Source organism: Mustela erminea, chromosome 6 (assembly GCF_009829155.1).
Source record: "Mustela erminea isolate mMusErm1 chromosome 6, mMusErm1.Pri, whole genome shotgun sequence".
In the NCBI taxonomy this organism is placed as follows: Eukaryota; Metazoa; Chordata; class Mammalia; order Carnivora; family Mustelidae; genus Mustela; species Mustela erminea.
The window spans coordinates 78257580-78278368 of record NC_045619.1 but is presented as its reverse complement, the minus strand read 5'-3'; the positions used below and the strand labels follow the sequence as shown (position 1 = coordinate 78278368).

The 20789-nt window shown below is 36.3% G+C and overlaps 1 protein-coding gene across 2 annotated transcripts in view; it reads left to right on the top strand.

The window, feature by feature from the left end:
• The window catches only part of GXYLT1 (glucoside xylosyltransferase 1), a 54971-nt gene extending 35380 nt beyond the window's left edge, over positions 1-19591 (top strand). For both annotated transcript variants that reach the window (XM_032347898.1, XM_032347899.1), the window contains 3 exons: positions 3300-3423; positions 3728-3900; positions 13774-19591. In XM_032347898.1, the coding sequence (XP_032203789.1) occupies positions 3300-3423; positions 3728-3900; positions 13774-13935 (459 nt within the window). In that variant the 3' untranslated portion in view covers positions 13936-19591. The remainder of the gene's footprint in view (positions 1-3299; positions 3424-3727; positions 3901-13773) is intronic.
• The last annotated feature ends 1198 nt before the right edge of the window (positions 19592-20789 follow it).

The following is a 20789-nucleotide window of genomic DNA, read 5'->3' as shown; positions in this document are numbered from 1 at the left end:
CCAACACCATTTGTTGAAGAGACTGTCTTGTTTCCATTGGACCTTCTTTCCTGCTTTGTCAAAGATTATTTGGCCATAGAGTTGAGGGTCCATTTCTGGGTTCTCTATTCTGTTCCATTGATCTGTGCGTCTATTTTTGTGCCGGTACTGTACTGTATTGGTGACTTTAGCTTTGTCATACAGCTTGAAGTCTGGAATTGTGAAGCCTACAGCTTTGATTTTCTTTTTCAACATTTGGCTACTTGGGGTCTTTTGTGGTTCCATAAAAATTTTAGGACTGTTTGTTCTAGCTCTGAAAATACTGGTGGTATTTTGATAGGGATTGCATTAAATGATTGCTTTGGGCCGTATAGACATTTTAACAGTGCTTGTTCTTCCAGCGCATGAGCTTGGAACATGTTTTCATTTCTTTGTGTCTTCCTTAATTTCCTCCTTCATCCATCCTTCCCTCTTCCTTTCTTCCTTCCTGTCCTTCCTCAGTTCCTTCCTTCCCTCTTTCCTTCCTCTCTCTCTCTTTTTTCTTTCTTTCTTCTTTCTGTCCTTCCTCAGTTCGTTCGTTCATTCGTTCCTTCCTTCCTTTCAGAATTTTTATTTATTTATTTGACAGAGAGAACAAAGCAGGCGGAGTAGCCAAGAGAGGCAGAAGGAGAAGCTGACTCTCTGCCAAGCAAGGAGCCCCTTGCAGGGCTTGATCCCAGGACCTAGGGATCATGATCTGAGCCTAAGGCAGTTGCTTAACCAACTGAGCCACCTAGGAGCCCCCCTAAACTTCTTTCATCAGTGTCCTGTAGTTTTCAGATACAGATCTTTTATCTCTTTGGTTAGGTTTATGCCTAGATATCTTACTGGTTTTGGTGCAATTGCAAATGGGATTCATTCTTTGATTTCTCTCTCTGCTGCTTCATTATTGGTATATAGAAATGCAACAGACGTCTGTGCATTGATACTATAACCTGCAACTTTGCTGACTTCCTGTATCAGTTCTAGCAGTTTTTTTCCTTGTCTTTTGGGTTTTCATGTCGTCTGTGAAGAATGAAAGTTCGATGTCTTTTATAATGCTTCTTTTCTAAACTCATTTCTTACCATATTTCATTGGTTCTCTTGGATATTTTAGGTTATATAATTGCATTTAAAGCTAGTGTTATTGCTTCTCATCCAAAATTTTTGCAGTAGGACTTTTTCTTTAACATCTAAGGGTTGTTTCACCCCTTTGATTTTTTTTTTTCCTAAGACTGCACTAGACCTTGTAATTTGATCCTTCGTTGATTTTCTTTTTTATTAATTATTTTTCTTAACATATAATGTATTATTTGCGCCAGGGGTACAGGTCTGTGAATCTTCAGGCTTACACATTTCACAGCACTCACCATATCATATACTCTCCAAATGTTCATAATCATTTTTTTCTTTGAATATGTACATTTATATATATATTTTATATATTTATATTTATTATATTTGAATGGAAAAAATTCAATGAATTCATGTTCAAACATGGCATGGTACAAGAGGTCCACCAGCCCTGTCTGTTGAATGTGTTGGTTGTCTTTGTCCTTGTACAATTCAGAGTTCCCTTTTCAGATGCTAAGAATATTTAGTTAACATGCTAAATGACTTATTTCAGAGTTGTCCTTTCCATAAAGTATCTTCTTATTATTTCCTTAAGTAAAACTTCCTTCAGTTATTTTCCAGAGTGTTTTGGTGTTCTGAGAAACTTCACACAAGAGTAATAAAATTATAGCAGATAATATTTAGTTTAAATATATAGCTTTTTCCCCTTTGGAATTCTCTCTTTTCTTTTTCTTTCTTAAAAGATAGATTGTTTATATTCCCATTGTGTTTATTATGTATCCTAGAATAGCATATAACAGTGTCTTTCAGACTGGGTATGAAGGATCAGTTTTTTTTGTTTTTTTAAAAGATTTTATTTATTTATTTGACAAAGAGAGATCACAAGTAGACAGAGAGGTAGGCAGAAAGAAAGAGAGAGAGAGAGGGAAGCAGGCTCCCTGCTGAGCAGAGAGCCCGATGCAGGACTCGATCCTAGGACCCTGAGATCATGACCTGAGCCGAAGGCAGCGGCTTAACCCACTGAGCCACCCAGGCGCCTCTCAGTTTTGTTTTTTAAATTTAGTTTTTCCATGCGGCAATGCTTTTGTAAAAATGATATGTTACTAGAAAAATATTAGATTAAATAGACATAACATTCTGTTGAGTTGCTGTAAAGGTTTCTAAATGTTATTCTTAATTTCTGTACTTAACATTGTGAAGCATTTTATTTTATTTTTTTTAAAGATTTTATTTATTTATTTGACAGACAGAGATCACAAGTAGGCAGAGAGGCAGGCAGAGAGAGAGAGGAAAAGAAGCAGGTCTCCTGCTGAGCAGAGAGCTGGATGCAGGGCTCCATCCCAGGACCCTGGGATCATGACCTGAGCCTAAAGCAGTGGCTTTAACCCACTGAGCCACCCGGGCACCCCATTGTGAAGGATTTTTAAAATTCACTGTGCACACTGAAAACTGTGCGTTGAGGAATATTGGGTTAAGTCTGAAGAGTTTAAGAATCAAATTAAATGGAAAGGCTTAGTATTCAGCTCCACTTCTCACTCATATTCACAAGCTTCAGACCCTCTTTCAACTTGGTTGTTTCCTTGGGTATTTGACTTTGTGTCTTAAAATAATGAACTTTGAGCAACTTTATAGAGGTTGAAAAGGCACCTGATGAAATTCATAATCTGTTTTTTATTTACTGGTTTCAAATTGATCTCTTTGAAATGTCAATTATGAAAGATTGGCTAATCAGTCTAAGAGTGATAGTGATCCTGGTAACAATAATAGCTAACACTGAGATGTGTCATGTGCCAAGTACTGTCCAAGTACTTTGTATGTTAACAGGTTGAATCCACAATAACTGTGATACAGACCTAGATACTATGTCTAGACATATGACATAGGTACTAAAACAATCTGATCTGCGTTTTAGGATGAGATCATGGTTATAGTACTTAAAACTATCATCTACAAAGTACTTAAAACTATCACCTAGTTTTTCTTTCCCAGTCTTTCCTGACTTTTATTAGTTTTATTACTTCTACATGCAGCTTCAGATACCTTCTTTTATTATCTTTCCTACTCCCAAATGGACAGTCCTATTTACGTTAGAGTCACTTGGTTTTATAACAGAAGAAGTTTGCATTTCTTCTTGTTGCTCTGTGATACTGAGGGAAGAATGGGGAACTGCCATTGTTGCCATATTAACCATGGAGGCCTGAGGATCTTCTCAATGTATTTACCAACAGAATGACATGACAACTGTACGGCTGCGATGGGGAGATATACTTATGCCATTGCTTAAAAAATACAAACTTAACATCACATGGGGGGATCAAGATCTGTTGAATATCATCTTTTTTCACAATCCAGGTAATCATTTAAATTTCTTTAATTCTTCCCATTTGTAAAAAATCATAGGTATTATTTAGTAAATAAAGAAACACATTTATTTAATTTTGGCTTATATTTGTGATTATCACTATGTTTAAGACAGAGTAGAACTTCTTAAAAAACTTTTCTTAATATTGTTTTTGTAGGAAAGGATCTAAATTTTAAACATTTTTCACTATTTTAAATCTTCTCCTGTAAGAGCTGTGTGTTTAAAATTTTTGCAGAATGTTAATTCTGTGGAATTAGGGTTATTTGCTTCATTGTTTTATTTTTCTTCACATAGAAAGCCTTTTTGTTTTTCCGTGTCAATGGAATTATCGACCAGATCATTGTATATATGGAAGCAATTGCCAGGAAGCAGAAGAAGAAGGAATCTTTATTCTTCATGGGAACAGAGGTGTTTACCACGATGATAAACAACCAGCATTTAGAGCCATTTATGAAGCACTGAGAAATGTAAGAATGTGTTTTTTTCTTTTTTTAACTGTCTGTGTTGAAATTCTTACAAACTTAGAGTATTTGCAAGAATAAACAAGGAATTTCCATATCCCTTACTCATGTTCATTAGTTATTAACATTTTACCTCATTTGATTTATCATCAGTTCTCTTTCAGTATAGATATGTTTTGTTCTCAACCATCTGAATGTAAGTTGCACACATCATGCTCTTTTACTCCTTGAAGATTTTAATGTTTTCAGTAAGAACAGGGATGTTCTCTTATTAAGCACAGTACAGGTATCAACTCAGGAAATTTCATATTGATACAGTACTTTGATGTATATTCTCTTTTGATATAGAACAATTTCTCAGTTTTTGTCTTTTATGACATTGGCATTTTTGGAGAATAGAGCCTCTTTATCTTTTTTCTTACTAGAATATTCTTAATATTCGCCTATTTCCTTATGATTAGGTTCAGAGTATTCCCTCCTGGTCAGAGTACTGCGTAAGCCCTGTGAGCTTCTCAGGGTATCACATTCATAGTCACCTTTGTCTACCTGCCTTTCATGGGTGATGCTGCTTTTGATCACTCATGAAAAATGTTGTTCAGTTTCTCCACTATGTAGTTGTTTTTCTTCTTGTGAGCAGTCTGTGGGGCTTTTTAAAATCCTATAAATATCCTCCTCTTCAGAATTTCTGTGCTACATTTAGCATCCATTGTTGATTCTTGTTTAAACCAGTCTTTACTATGGTAGTTGCAAATTGCTGACTGTCCAGGCATAGTTGTCCTTCTCTGTACAATTTTGGCACTAAGCATTCTCCGGTAAGGAAGAGCCATCCCCTTTTGCCGATTTATTGATCCATACATTATTAGTAAGAAATCATTGATAGGTATTTTTTCTTGATGATTTATAATGCATTATTGGTGTTGATGCTTAAGTTGTTTCCAGTTTGGCCATTAGAGTCCCTTTTGCCAAACTCGTGTGCCCATCTGACATATTCCCTTCACTATTTTGGGTACCTCCTCATTATCTTTTTCAAAAAATATGCTAGGCTCGACTTGTTTTACCTTCCTTGTCCTACCCTGAAATTACCTCTCTGTCATAGGAGCTCTGGTTTCTTTTAGAGGGCTCAGGGTGCTGGGCATGCTTATTGCTATAAGGTTGTCTTCACTTCTGACCCCTTTCAGTGACAGGGCTAGGAAATATAAATACACAGCACACACACAACTTATACACACAATCATGTAGTTACACTGATGCCTCCAGTTCTGTTTCCCCAGAGTTCTTCCTGCTTTCTCTTACTCTGTTTTCATGTTTTATCGCCTTCCGCATTTAGAATCCTGACTCATAAAATGAAACACTTCCTCATTTGTGTAATCCTACAGTACATTTAAAATAATTTCAGAAATGGTCTAGTCTTTGCTAAAAACCAACCTACTAAGAAAAGTTAAGGATTTGTTCCCATTATCTACCTGCCCCTTCCCCCCTCACCATGAGGGCATGTACTCAGTATTGTGTTCAGCAGTTACTTGGACTAGTTTTTTTTTTTTTTTTTTAAAGATTTTATTTATTTATTTGACAGAGAGAGATCACAAGTAGACAGAGAGGCAGGCAGAGAGAGAGAGAGAGGGAAGCAGGCTCCCTGCTGAGCAGAGAGCCCGATGCGGGCCTCGATCCCAGGACCCTGAGATCATGACCTGAGCCGAAGGCAGCAGCTTAACCCACTGAGCCACCCAGGCGCCCTGGATTAGTTTTTTTATCCTGCTTCTCATTGTGGTTATTTTATTAATTTGGAATACAGCTGGGTTTGTTTGTTTCAGTATGCTTTCAGTTTTAAGGTTTCTTCTCCTCCATCTTTATTGGTTCAACTTTAATTTGATAGGGTAAATGTTAGTATATTTCAAAAACTGAAAACTAAATAAGGGTTTACTCAGGGGTATCACTTTTTATTCACCCTTTCCACCCCAAATACCCTACACCATAGGTTACTGATTTCATTGTTTTCTAATTGATCCTTCCTGTAGAGATGACAGAGATATGTATATTTTGTAATCCACCTTTTCTTACACAAAGATAGCATATTGTTTATATTATTTACTCTTTTTTATTGTTTTTCACGTAAAATAGTCCAGAAATTCATGGATTTAAAATCACTTCCTCTTTTTTTAAAATTTTAATTCCAGTGTAGTTACCATACAGTGTTATATTAGTTTCAGGTTACAATATATAGTGATTCAGGGGCACCTGGGTGGCTCAGTGGGTTAAAGCCTCTGCCTTCAGCTCAGGTCATGATCTCAGGGTCCTGGGATTGAGCCCCCATGGGGCTCTCTGCTCGGCAGGGAGCCTGCTTCCTCCTCTTCTCTGCCTGCCTCTCTGCCTACTTGTGATCTCTGTCTGTCAAATAAATAAATAACATTTTTAAAACAAACAAACAAACAAAAAATATAGTGATTCAACAATTCTCTACATCACCCCATGCTCATCATGATAAGTGTACTCCTTAATCTCCATAGCTTGCTTCATCCATTCCCCTTCCCCTTCTTTATTTTTTTTTTTAAACAGCTATATCTGTACTGCATTTTGTGTATATACCAGAGTTAATTCAAGCAGTCCCTTAGTTTGAATATTTTGGTAGTTTCCAAAATTGTGAACTGTGAATTCTAAATAATGCAGCAATGCATAACCTTGCCATATGTATATTTGTATTGATGGGATGTATCTTTAGCGTAAGTTGCTGCAAGTGGAATTATGGATTGAAGATACTGCCGATTTCCCCTACAGAGGGATTGTTTGAATTCCTGCCCATAATTTATGAGGAGGCCTATTCCCCAGTAGCCTCATCAATGGAGTGTATTTTCAAGCTTTTAAAATTTAGCCATTCTGATAACTGAGAAATGGAATCTTAGTTTAGTTTTTGTTTAAGATTTTATTTATTTATTTGACAGAGACAGACACATCAAAAGTGGGAATACAAGCAGGGGGAGTGGGAGAGAGAGAAGCAGGCCTCCTGTGGAGCAGAGCCCCATTCAGGGCTCGATCCCAGGACCCTGGGATCATGACCTGAGCCGAAGGCAAACACCCAATGACTGAGCCACCCAGGCGCCCCTCGGTTTTTTGTTTTTTGTTTTTTGTTTTTTTTTAGTTTAGTTTTAATTTGCCTTTCTCTTATAAATTAAGTGAACATCATTTTATATATTTAAGGGACATTTTTTATCTTTTTTTTGGTGAATTTTCTTTCAAATCTTGTACCTATCCTGTAGGTTTTTAAAATGATTTTATTGATGTATAATTTATATCTCACAAAGTTCACTCATTTGAAGTGTATAATTTAGTGGATTTTAACGTATTTTAAGAGTCGTGCAACCATCACCATGAGAGAGTTTTTTTGGTCTTTACTTCCCCTCTTTGTATAATGGGGATATTAGTCCTTTATTTGTGATATCTGCTGGAAGAGTTTTCTCCTAGTTCTACTTTGTTTATAGCATTTTTTGCCATTAAGAATTTGTTTTTTAGGGGCGCCTGCATGACTCAGTTGGTTAAGCCTCTGCTTTCAGCTCAGGTCATGATCTCAGGGTCCTCGGATCGAGTCCCACATCGGGCTCTCTGCTTAGTGGGGAGCCTGCTTCCCCCTCTCTCTGCCTGCCTCTCTGCCTACTTGTGATCTCTCTCTGTCAAATAAATAGATAAAATCTTTAAAAAAAAAAAAAAGAATACCCATTTGTTTAAAAGTCTATCTTTAACCCAAATATTTGAGATATGGACTTTATTATATACTAAAGTTCCATTTCTAGTTTCTGAATTTTCTTTTTTGTTCCACTGGTTTGTCTAATTGTGCACTAATGTCACACTATTTTAGTTATAAAGGCATTGTGGTAATACTATGTTTTAATATCTGTTAAGGTTACTCCCTCTTCAGAGCCTGTTCTCAGTGTTTTCCTAGCTATTGCGTATTTACTTTTCCACAAATTTTAATTCATTTAACTAAAAAAACAAATATTAACTCATTAACTCAAAAAACTTTTTATTGGGAATGGATCAGTTTCTTTCTTTCTTTTTTTTTTTAAATTTTTATTTCTTTTCAGTGTTAACAGTATTCATTGTTTTTGCACCATACCCAGTGCTCCATGCAATCTGTGCCCTCTTCAATACCCACCACTTGGTTCCCCCAACCTCCCACCCCCCGCCCCTTCAGAACCCTCAGATTGTTTTTCAGAGTCCATAGTCTCTCATGGTTCACCTCCCCTTCCAATTTCCTTCAACTCCCTTCTCCTCTCCATCCCCCCATGTCCTCCATGCTATTTGTTATGCTCCACAAATAAGTGAAACCATATGATAATTGACTCTCTCTGCTTGACTGATTTCACTCAACATAATCTCTTCCAGTCCCGTCCATGTTGCTACAAAAGTTGGGTATTCATCCTTTCTGATGGAGGCATAATACTCCACAGTGTATATGGATCACATCTTCCTTAGGGAATGGATCAGTTTCTTATGTTAACTTAGGAGCTGCTAATGTTTTGATGGTGATGTTTTGATGGTGTTGAGACATCTTAATGAAGAACAAGGTGCATCGGGGTGCCTGGGTGGCTCAGTGGGTTAGGCATCTGCCTTTGTCTTGGGTTGTGATCCCAGAGTCCGAGGATCGAGTCCCACATCAAGCTCTCTGCTTGGTGGGGAGTCTTCTTCTTCCTCTGCCCCTCATCCCACTCGTGCTTTCACGCTCTCTTTCAAATAAATAAATAAAATTAAGAAAAAAAAGAACAAGAGGCATCCTTCCATTTGTTCTTTCAGAAATGTTCAATAGATTTCTTCATTCAGATTTTGAACACATCTTAAGTTTATGCTTAGGTATTTTATCCTCTTTGTTGCCTTTGTAAATTGGGTTTCCTCATTTAAGCATCTGCTTTATATTGAGTTTGAGAAAATTATACTGCCCCTTTTCCTCCCTTGCCCCAGATACCTCTAGTTTGATGCCTGAACCAGGTCTCCATGAGTATGTTGGGGACCAAACTTGGAGCAAGTCCAAATGAAGATTGGATTTATCATTTATGATTTTGCTTAATGAGCAAAGTTAACTGCTTAATGCAGTTAATTCACTGATACCTGGGGAGAAATATATGTGACCATTTGTCTCTCATGCAGATGTGTACTTTGTTCTGTTAGACTGTGCCTAATCTTATGTGGATGTGAAGACAGAACATAAGTAAATAATAGGAGTGCTAGTTTAAGTGTGGAGGTCAGGAAAAGAGCTGATTGCCTCTGTTTTTTAGATTCTTAGTCTTTTTATTGCTAATGACTGGTCTAGTAGAGCTTCATTAATAGAAATGAGGATGAAAATACTTCACTGTAATCCATTATGACAGAGGCTATACTGGAACTATAAGAGAGTTTTGTTTGCCTTGTGCTTCACTCAAAGGAGGCCTTTAAAGTGGGCCTTGAAAAAATGAAACAAGTTGGGATCGGGAGGGAGCCAAACCGTAAGAGACTCTAAATCTCACAAAACAAACTGAGGGTTGCTGGGGGGAGAGGGAGTATGGGCGGTTGGGATATGGACCTTGGGGAGGGTATGTGCTATGGTGAGTGCTGTGAAGTGGGTAAGCCTGACGATTCACAGACCTGTACCCCTGGGGCTAACAATACATGATACGTTAATAAAAAAAAATAATAAAGTGAGCCTTGAATGAGGAAGAGTTTTCTAGGAGCAGGGACTATCTGGGCAGAGTGCTGCCTGAGTAAAAAGCTCAGGGGTTTTCAGCACAAAAACACTTTTTTCATGAAAAGTCCATGGAGAGGTCAGGTGTGGAGCTGTTCAGGAGTGGAGTGCTGGGTGAAGGTAGGGAGTGACTGGGCTGGGATCATTGTGGTGAGGATATGCTGTGTCAAGGTGATGATCTGCAATGATAAGGAATTGAAGTTTTTTCCTGGAAATCAGTGTTTGTCAAACTTGGTGGTAAGCAAAGTGCTAATGGCATTGTGGGCTATCATTTTGTGCATTATTTGCTAAGTTTCTTCTGTAAACATGACAGATGAAGTTTCTGTATAATCAATTTATCATGATACAGCTACTCACTAAAGAATTCTAAAATTTAGTGTTTATGTTCATTTTAATGTAGCAGACTTTATGATGCCCCCAGAAATCAATTTTGTATATTAATGCTTTATCACGGGTTGTCAAATGAGAAGTACTTTTGGTGTTCTGAGACTGCAGAATATAAAAGAAATGCATTCTTATAAAAATATGCTATCTTTGTTTCCTTTGAGCATTAAAGAATCCATTATTAAGGGATTAAATTTCACTAGTTTTATTTGATCTTTGATCTCTGATAAGTATATACTTTTAAAAAGGTGACTAATAGTTTTAAGCTGACTAATTACACTTGATTTGAACAAAAATCCGTTAAAATAATTTCAAGTACTGAACTGATAATTTGTTTTGAATCTGTATTAACTATAGCTGTATCTTTCCATTTTTCAATTTAATGAAGTTAATCAGTCTTTTATGTAAGTGCTCTTTGTTAGTGTTTTTATCTTCCCTTATCTATAATTCAATGAGAAGTGTAATTTTTAAAAGCAATGTATTCAGACAAGGGTATTTATGCAAGTTTCAGACAGAAGCTTAGTCATAGCCATTGAACGCAATGAACAATATGAATTAAAAAGGATATGAACCATCTTTACAATGTAAATGCATGGCTGTGCCTTCCAGCAAATCAAGTTTTACAGTCCATACATATTTGTTAAATATTAGTTGTTGAGTGAATAAAAATATTAAGATTAAAATTGCAAATGTAGAATGGGAACAAAACATTTTATTGCTCTATAAGGTATTTTCTGCTTCATGTATTTCATTCTGAATTACATTTCTTGGTGGTTCTGTGTTAACTTTGATTTACTTCATATCCTGCTTATATTTGCATAACTATCTCTGCAAGGGAGTTGTCCTGAGTGTTTCCCTCTGTGCTTTGGTCTTTCCCCTCTTGTCCATGGGGGACATATTCCAAGCCCCCCAGTGGATGTCTGAAACTACAGATAGTACTGAACCCTGTATGTACTATGTTTTTTTCCTATACGTACATAACTTTGATAAAGTTTAATTTATAACTTAGACACATAAGAGATTAAGGAATAATACCCAATAATCAAGTAGAATAGTTATAACAAAATATTGTAATAAAAGTTTTGTGAATGTGGTTTCTCTCAGGATAGTTTATTGTCCTATATGTACCCTTCTTGATGATGTGAGATGATAAAATGCCTCTGTGAGGAGATGAAGATAGGTGCATGGTAGGCATTGTAACATAGCGTTAGGTTATCGTAGACCTTGTGACAATATGTTAGGAGGAGGATCATCTGCTCCCAGACTGCAGTTGGCCGCAGGGAAAGTGAAATTGTGGTTTAGGGTGTAATGTTGTACCTTCTTGCATATAGTTGGCTCTCAGCATTTATTGGATTGCACTGCCATTCTGCCTTATTTTTAAAACATGTATTCTTTGAAAATGCCTCAGATTATCTAATTGTAGTCATCTTAACCTCAATACTTATTTGCTGCCTTTCAACTGACAGTTTTATGTGTAAAGCATGACCTTCTTAAAAGTTCGTGCACTGTGCCAGTGAAGGAGTGATTAATTGTATCAGGAAAGGCTTCCCAGAAGTACTGACATCTGAACTGAGCTATGACGATGAGTACCAGGCAGAGAAGGAGAAGTCAAAGTAAGTCAGGCAAACCATACAGGGTGGAAAAAGGCCTCCAGTCAGGTAAGGCCACATGTGGCCTCTGGGAAGGGGAGCACCTAGATGCAAGTTATGTCCTGCACAGCTCTGCAGCGCTGCAGATTTGTGAATGCCAGAATGTGCCGTGACTTCAGGCTCTATTTATATGGGTGGCAATTTTGGTAATTTATCATCTTGTCCCTGAAAGGTCAAATTTGTTGTGTTATACGGTGGACTAAAAGAGCACTAATTCATGAGGCACTGTTTTTATTTCAGTATTTCTTCAAAATACTTTTTAAATTATTTACTTAAGTAATCTACACCCAACATGGGGCTCAAACTCATGACCCTGAGATCAAGATTTGCATGCTTCCCCTACTGAGCTAGCCAGGCAACCACAAAAATTTTTTTTAACCACAAACACTGGGGTTTTAAAACATGAAAATGAAGAAACTGAGTCTCAAGTACTTCATATTTCTGGAAATCAACTTTTAAACACCTTTGTAATACTGTCATTTTATTTTATTTAAAAAATTTTTTTAGTTCATTATTTTAGGCAACATATAGTACATCATAAGTTTTTGTTGTAGTGTTCATCTATTCATTAGTTGCATTATAATATTCAGTGCTCATCCCAACATGTGCCCTCCTTAACACCCATCACCCTGTCACCTCATGTTGTCATTGTATTTCCATTGCTTAGTAAGAAAAAGATCGTAGTTTGGTCTTCCCATTATTACTGGCCTCTCAACCACAGTTGTCCAAGGATGGTTTTTGACACATTGAAATGTTATTTGATGGTGTTACTTGATAAAGCCTACCTTTTTCAACATGGCTGCTGTTTTTAACCCCAAATAAATTTTGCCATATCTATATACAGCACTTAAAAAAAAAAAACAAAAAAAAAAAAAACCAACCAATCCAGCTTTTATTTGTTTCTCCTAGATACCTCCATGCCAGTCAGTACTGTTTACATTACATTCAGTTAAGCATCTGCTCCTCTTTTTGTTTTTAATCTTCTAAACTATATTTATCCTCTGTATATGTTATTGAGTTTAAAAAATCACCCCAAGAGTGATGGTTTCATGCAGTTAATGCTCATAGTTTTCTTCCTAAAGAGATACTGAAGTTCAGCATCTCTTTACATCTCTATATTGATAAAAGCCATATTACAAATTATCATCTAAGTTCATCCTGTTCTCCAAAGATTGGCTGTGGTTTCCCATAGATTCACTATTTGTGATTCAAGTGGCATTTTCCTTTCTTCTCCCTCAGTGTCATGATAGTGAACCTTGGGGTTCACCTCAGGTCATTTGAACCCTCAGAGATTTCAGGTGCTGCATTTCTTTCAGGAGCTTGCATTTTTCACTGACTTTAAACTTTCACAAAACTCCTCCATTTTTAAGCCCCATCTATCTTTCTAATTGAAAATATGCCTAGTTGTAAATACCAAATCAAAAAATATAGCTAGTTGAAAACAATAAAGTCGCAATTTCTTTCCACTTAATAACTGCTACATAGTATTTTACACCGTAAAAAAGGACTCTGGTCAAAATATATTTTGGAACCAGTAGGCCAAACAACATTCAACACATGTGTTTTTCATTTCACTGTTTACAGCTTTTCATGTGCCAGTGTGAGTTCCCATAAAGAGTGCATATGTGGAGCAGCTCCCAAATGCATTTACCCATGGGACCACTTTATATAGTTAGGGCTTTTTGGGAAACCCTGAACTGTGCTGTCATTTCGCATTCATTCCTCCCACTCCATGCCTTTCTCTGACTTCTTTGTAGCCTAGCCTCAACACTATTATTGAAGTGAATTTTGGCTTTCCTTAGAGTCTCTCAGACCTATACCTTCAGAGCTTTTGGTCATCATCTCACACCAGTCGGTGTCTCTGGGCCTTCTCTGGTCTTGAATGTGTACTTGCTTTGGCTTGGAATGCCATGCCTCCATTACTTCTTCTCTGAAAAACTTTCCCTGATGCCCTCAGTGATTTACTGTGTCTTTCTTCCTCCTCTCATGTGAGAACATACATCCATTTAATTCATTGAAATTATTTGTTGAGCATATGTACTTTTTGTGAGACTAAGTGGAAGTCATAAATATTAAATTGAAGAAGTTTGGAGCATAATTGAATTTTATATGTATCTTTGTCTTTTTATTTTCTTTCTCTAGTGTTCTTTTAAAGATAACAACATCCGTTCCTTATTAAAACCTTTAGAACTGGAACTACAAAAGACAGTCCATACGTACTGTGGAAAAATTTACAAAATATTTATCAAACAGCTAACAAAAAGCATACAGGACCGTTATGATAGACCTCCAAAGGAAAGGTGATCCTTGGTAACCATTAAATCAAGTGAATTAAAACAACAAAATATCAGAGGACATGCATGAAGGAATGGTCTTGGATGAAGTATTCAGGAAGAAATTATTCATCTACAGAACAGTTGTTTCTCCTGAAGAAGTTAAATGAGCATATATTCATGTAATGAAGAATAAATTAAAGTCTTGGACTCCAACAAGAAGACATTTTTGATCTCTGATGTTTTGTAATGCTATTTGCTGTCAGTCCAGTATTGATGAAATATTTTTGAATGGTTTGTAGCCTGCTTTGGTTGACTCTTCTCAAGTGAGTAGGAACAGTAGGGGTGTATGGATGGAGAAAATGTACCTCATACACAGTGAAAACACTCAAACTGTGAGTATAGCAATAATTTTATGTCAGCACTAACCTCACTTTAAATGTGTGACAGAAAGTTTACAGAAACAGAGTATGTTCTGTTTCTAATGCAATGTGATGTAACTGATGTAACCATTGACAATCGATGTGTGCCTTTATACATTTCATCTCTGTTTTAAAATATTCCTGTGACAATCATGTTAAAGTTAGATAAGTAAGCTGCATGTTTAAAATTGAGCTGTATAAGAAAATGGGAAAACCATAAAAATGTTAGGAGTTTTAGTTTGTATGTGTTTGTGAAATGTAGTATTTTCATTTGTATATGTTAACTTGTGTTGCCAAACTCAGATCTGAGATTGTTAAACATATTTTTGGAAATTTTCATCACTTTAAATGAAAATTTTCAGCTTTACTGGGCATTCTGGAAGCAAAAAATACGCTGATCATAAAGTGAGAACGAAACTTAGTATACTTACATGATTACGGAAAATGTGATGGACCAAAAGACATAAGCTATATACTTCCTGTGAACAGTAATTTTAGTTACAATGAAGCAGAAAAAAGTGATCCATTTAAACTTTTTTCTTCTACCTCAAAATGGTTTTGCAAGATATTTTTGAAGAAGCAAATGTAGAGAGCCTTACTTTTAAGTCAGACAACTTTTGTGGATGATTTGGATTAAGAAGATTGTTATATCTGAGTATAGAAAAAGTAGTTTTGATTGGGTTAATGTGCATATCTTTCTTTTTTTAATATCACTTAAGACATTTTCTTAATCTCAAAGAGAAGAAAAATATTACTTAGTGTTCTTGACTGCTCTCTCTAACATAACTAGATTCTGAGTACTTGGCATGTACTATGCTGTGCCATATATCTGATTTATTAAGTGCTATGTGGTTATTCTTTTTCCTTTTTTGATATTTTAATGCTTAATTAGAAAAGGAAAAATCATGAAGGAAAAAAAACCACTTATGTGAAAAAAGTGGTGATTGGCTTTAGAGTGTCCTCTGTGGAGACGTGGCATACGCAGAAAGACATGGTCAGTGCAGTTGTCCTATGTCTTTTGCAGTTCAGTCAGGGCAAATTGAGAGAGTGTAAAAAAGGCAAATTAGAGCACTCTTTGAACAGATGCTTTTAGAGAACACAATCTGTATGTCTTTGACAGAATGTCATGGTGAATATAAGCACTTGTGAACTGTGCTGACATTGAGTTTACTGAGTAGAAAATGAGAATCCTAGGATTTTGAAGTTTGGAGGATATATATCAGACCATTTCTAATGGTCTCCGAAAGAAAACTTGGCCTGTCTAGATTAGACTCTCGAGGGGGGCTTGTGAGCATGGATCCCTGGGCTTCCCCTTAGACTTCTTGGACACTGTGTCTAAGAGAGGGGCTGCAATTGTTTTTTAATGAAGAGATTTAAAAACTACATAAAAACAGAACAGTACAGTGGTACTCACTGCCCAGCTCAAACACTTAAATATCTTACTGTATTTGTGTCATCTATTCCTTTTCCCTTCACTGAAGTATATTAAAGAGAATGCCAGATAGTCTGTTATTTTTCTGCTATGAGTACTTTGGTAACTACGATGACATCATACCTCCTTTGACTTCATTTACTTTCCATTCTTAAGCAAATTTCCTTAGTTGTCTTCAATGTTAGATTAGGGTACAAATATAATTAATAAGCATCTCAGATGATTTTGAAGTAAGCTAGTTTGGGAACTACTGGGAATCATTTTGCCAAGTTGAAGGTTGAAGTTAGGATACCATAATTCTTGGCACAGTTAGTAGATTATAAATGTGATTCTGAAATATTAGAGGAACTGGGGTTATTAGCAAGATACGGATTTATATTATTAGTAAGTTTCTTCGGTTTAATTTCCTCAGTGAACAGAGAATCTCAGCCCCATGGGCTCTAATAATGGGGGTGGGGCTATGTAGATTGTGGTCATGATTTAATTCAACTGGACTGTATATCTCTGGTCTCATGTCGTGACTTATTTCACTGTCACACACTCCACTTTGTGGATCAGTTAGAAGGTTTTTTGTCTGGTTTTATTTAGACCTGACCTAATTGGGCATTTTACCATAAATTCGGATATGGTGAAAACTTTCTACTTAGGGACTATATTTATCTAAAATTTAGAATTCATAGAAAATCCATAACAATAGTAAAATGAGTTTTCTGAATTTATCCTTAGATATGGTAACTTTTTCTTTGTGAATTCCTAAGAAATGCTGTTCTCAGCATTAATGAGGTTAAATATATATAACAACTTAGAGAATATATTATATTTCTTTTCATAAAACAGTATATCTATGCAGTTTATATAAATTACATTATGTATTCTTTGAGTCTTTGTGTTAGAACAACCTCAGCTATCTCTGGGCTGCCATATTACCAAAGTTGAATGATTTCAAAATGTAGTCAGACTTCATTTGTATGAAGTAGCCATCTTAAAAAAGCTTGGAAACCTTTAGAAAATATATATTGTGACTTGCTTTTTAAAGCAATACAGTTGCTTTTTTTTTCCCCCTTGTGAAGAATAGTTCATAATGTATAAGGTAACCCAGTTATCTTTTAGACACTTTAGAACCTGAAATAATACTATTACCGCTTATTCATTGCTTTTTCGTTCTTGCCTCCTGTCCGATGTTACTGGTATAATGGCAAGAAAACAAGTCTGTGTATTGTACCTGGATTCTTTTCTTGGTTTGGGACCTCAGGCATATCTGTTCACCTTCTCTGTGCCTTAGGTTTGTAAACAATCAATATGCTCTTCCAACCTCATGAGTCTCAGAAATCATAAGTCAGAAAGTAACGTGACCCAACAGAGATAATGGAGTTGAATGCGTTCTACATGACTGATACATGCCACACAAGAGCATTAGTGTTGAGTTCTGTTTTGCCTCCTATACAGATCATTCTGTTTCCTAAATGTTTTCTGACATGTATCTCCAGTAAGAATTTGCTTATATTATGTAAGGAGGAGTTTTTAAGGAAGAGAAAGCAGAGAAGAAAGGAGTGATTATAAATGAATGATTAAAAAAAAAAGAAGGAAAAGAGAGAAAGTGAGAAAGTAAGGATCGAGAAGGGAATAAAAGTGAGAATGGCAAAAAGGCAGAGTAAGAGAAAAGATGGAATGAGAATGGGAAAATCGAGAAGTGGAGGTGGAGAGAAATGCTGTGGAAACTGTCACTTTTTGAATTGTAGGCCCCCTACCCTGTGCCACTGTCTGCCTGCCTTCTGGTTTCAGTTCATGAGGCACTCCAGGGTCAGGAAGGGTGCTGGCTTTCATGGAGGCAAGTAGCATAGCTACTTTGGTTTGATTCATCAATACTAGAGATCTGTTCCAGTCACTTTACTCACTGATCTAAATTCAGTGATAATGATTCAACATTTTATTTCTTTACTGGATCCCAGTTTGTGAGCAAAGACCTATGGAAACATGATGACAGATACCCTCTTTTTAATGTTGTTGGTTTAGTCATGCCAGTTGTTGGATTATGCAAGATTAACCACATGGATTCACACAGGGGAGACTGGGATGGAGGGGATGGTTTGATTAGGTCTGAAGGGGCCCCAGGAATCTATTACAGCAGTTTTCCAGATGATACTGATACGAAGCCAGATTTGGGCATCACTGCTCTACCTTGAATGGCAGCTTACACAGTAAATCATATCTTTTGATTCTTCAGTAGGCATACTTTCAGTTGAACTGCTATAAATGGATTCAAGGGAATAGGAAGACAGGAGAACCACATTGAAGGGAAAAGCCTGAAAAGATACTGTTCAGTGTCTTTGAGAAGTTTGTATTCTAAGTAATAAATACCTTAATAGTAATCAGAACCTCTTTAAGTATTTTAGAAAGATCATGGATCTGTTTTTTAAATAGCTTTTTTGATTCCTTAGAGTAAATAGAGAAGGATAGTAGTGGTGCAATATGTCAGGTATCGGGCCAGTTATCCATTTATTAAATGTACTTTCAAGTGTCTTAAAACAATTGCCTTACTGCATTTTAATATTTAATAAAAGTAGATTAATGATTTGTACTGTAACAGTTATCCTTTTTACATTGCCAAAGCAACCCTTTTATGCCTCTTAAAGTCTGGCTAAGTTGTTCTGGTGTTTGCTGTTTCCTAATTCACTGAACAGGAAACAAGATTTCTAAAATCAAGTTATATAAACTTAAGTCTATATGGCACAGGAATGTTTTCTTTTAAAACTGAAATGAGTATGATATTAATTCAGATGTCTAGGAGTTAAAGAGCATGAGAAGAATGTGGAATAGCATGTTGGACTAGGCAATTTAAAATTGATTAAAAAAATGTCAAATTTACTTTTAAATGGAAAACAATGCTTGTCACCTCATCTCTACCAATAATTCCAAAGGTCTAAAAGGATTATTTCTTTAGAATTTTCTGTAAACTCGGTTTTTAAACAAAAGAGTGCCTTTGAAAAAATAGGGGAAAAAAAAAAAGAAGTGAAAATTTCTCCTCCTACCAATACTTTGAATGCTGTTTGGAGGGTCTGTGGTCAGGGTTTTTAATATCAAACTTAAGAACTGGTGTAGAGCATTTGCTTATGTTTGGTTTATATATACAATCTGAATTTATGAGCATATTCACTCACATAATACCATAGTAACTCCTTATAAAACATGAAGGGAACCCATCAGTTTTATATTCCATTTAAAAAGTAAACTGACTTTGACTATGATGGCAAATAGCTCTTTTCAGCTTTGTATAAAATCTCTTCAGGGAGTATTGGAATGTTATGCAAAAGTAATTCAGGGCTTATTGTATACCTGTAGAATATGTCATCCATTCAAGACTTAGCAGGACCCACATGCAATATGCATTGTCAGTATTTGAGAGCTGGACCAATGGTTTTTGATGGATGTTATAACAGAAGATTTGTGAAGATTGTGGTTTGCACCTGTTCCTGAAATCAAAAACTGGAAAAGGTTGCATGTGTTTCAACTTTTCACAGGCATTTTGCATAAATATATTAATATTTTGAGTGGTAATGATTCTAAAACTGCAGGAAGGCCTGTTGGTGTACTGCGATATGTAGAAATCACTACCTTTAAACTGCTTTTTACCTTAAAATATGATGTTAGTATAATTTTGGTATCTTCTCCCAAGTATTTTGTGTATCTTAAAATTTATTAAAGGGGAATAAGGTTATAGATTTAACCTGAGAATAATGGAAAGTTGCTTTGTTCTGTATTGGTGGAGTTCAAGTCATCTTTTTCTTGAGAAACTGTATTGCTGTTTCTAAATAAACATATACTCCATAAATGTTTAATTTCTTCAAATGGCGTGTCTGAACTATTCTAACAATCAAAAACAATTTTGGAATGTTTAGGTTTGGGATGCCTGATAACCAGGAGCCTAGGCAGTGGGCAGTTTCTGGAGTATTTCTGCAGCCAATCAGTGTCCTCAGGAACTGAGTACTGTCTGTTTTTCCATTACCATTCTCACCATGTGAGCTTGGTCTCACCACATGGCCATAGAGTGACAGCTAACATTCAGATTGCAATCACAACCACAGGCAGAGGTATATGTCTTTTTTGTAAGAGAAAGGTTCTCCTTGCTCTCATAGCCATATAATACCTGTGCCTAAAACAGTCATTTTGCTAAGGTGATAAAACTAACAGTTGACTCAGACCATGAAGATTTGCCCTAAACTTAAGAGATGGTTTCCCTTGAAGAATGGCTGCTGGGAGGAGAAGGAACACATCAGGGTTATGTTAAAAGTTGTTTGGGTAGGGGCGCCTGGGTGGCTCAGTGGGTTAAGGCCGCTGCCTTCGGCTCAGGTCATGATCTCAGGGTCCTGGGATTGAGCCCTGCGTCGGGGGTCTCTGCTCAGTGGGGAGCCTGCTTCCCTTCCTCTCTCTCTGCCTGCCTCTCTGCCTACTTATGATCTCTGTCAAATAAATAAATAAGGTCTTTAAAAAAAAAAAAGACTTAGTATTAAAAAAAAAAAGAAGAAATTGGTTGGGTAGAAGCTTGGGAGCTTGGGAGATAGCTACTGGGTAGGCAACAGACCATACATTATTTTACTGGCCCAAGTATTTATTATAATTTCCAGGGGGATAACATTTCAGATTCAAGCTAAGCACCTTTTCTGTGCCAGGGTTTAATTTTGCTTTCAAAGTTCCCTGTATTGTTATGATCTCACAGTTTGCAATTTTACATATTATATTATTTATACAATGGGTTTTCTAGTCACAATATTAAGGGTGTTAAAAGATTATAGAAGTGATGACTGCTTCCAAGAAGCAGTTCTTTTAAATTCATGATGAAAATGTATAATAAATACTAGCAATTTTATCATATTTTCAATTAAATCTTTTGTAAGTTACAAAATGTCCCCATTGAAACAAAACTTCAAATAATACAGGAGAATTAAAAATGTGTGAAATAGGGTGTCTGGGTTGCTCGGTTAAGCAACTGCCTTCAGCTCAGGTCATGATCCCAGGGTCCAGGGATTGAGTCCT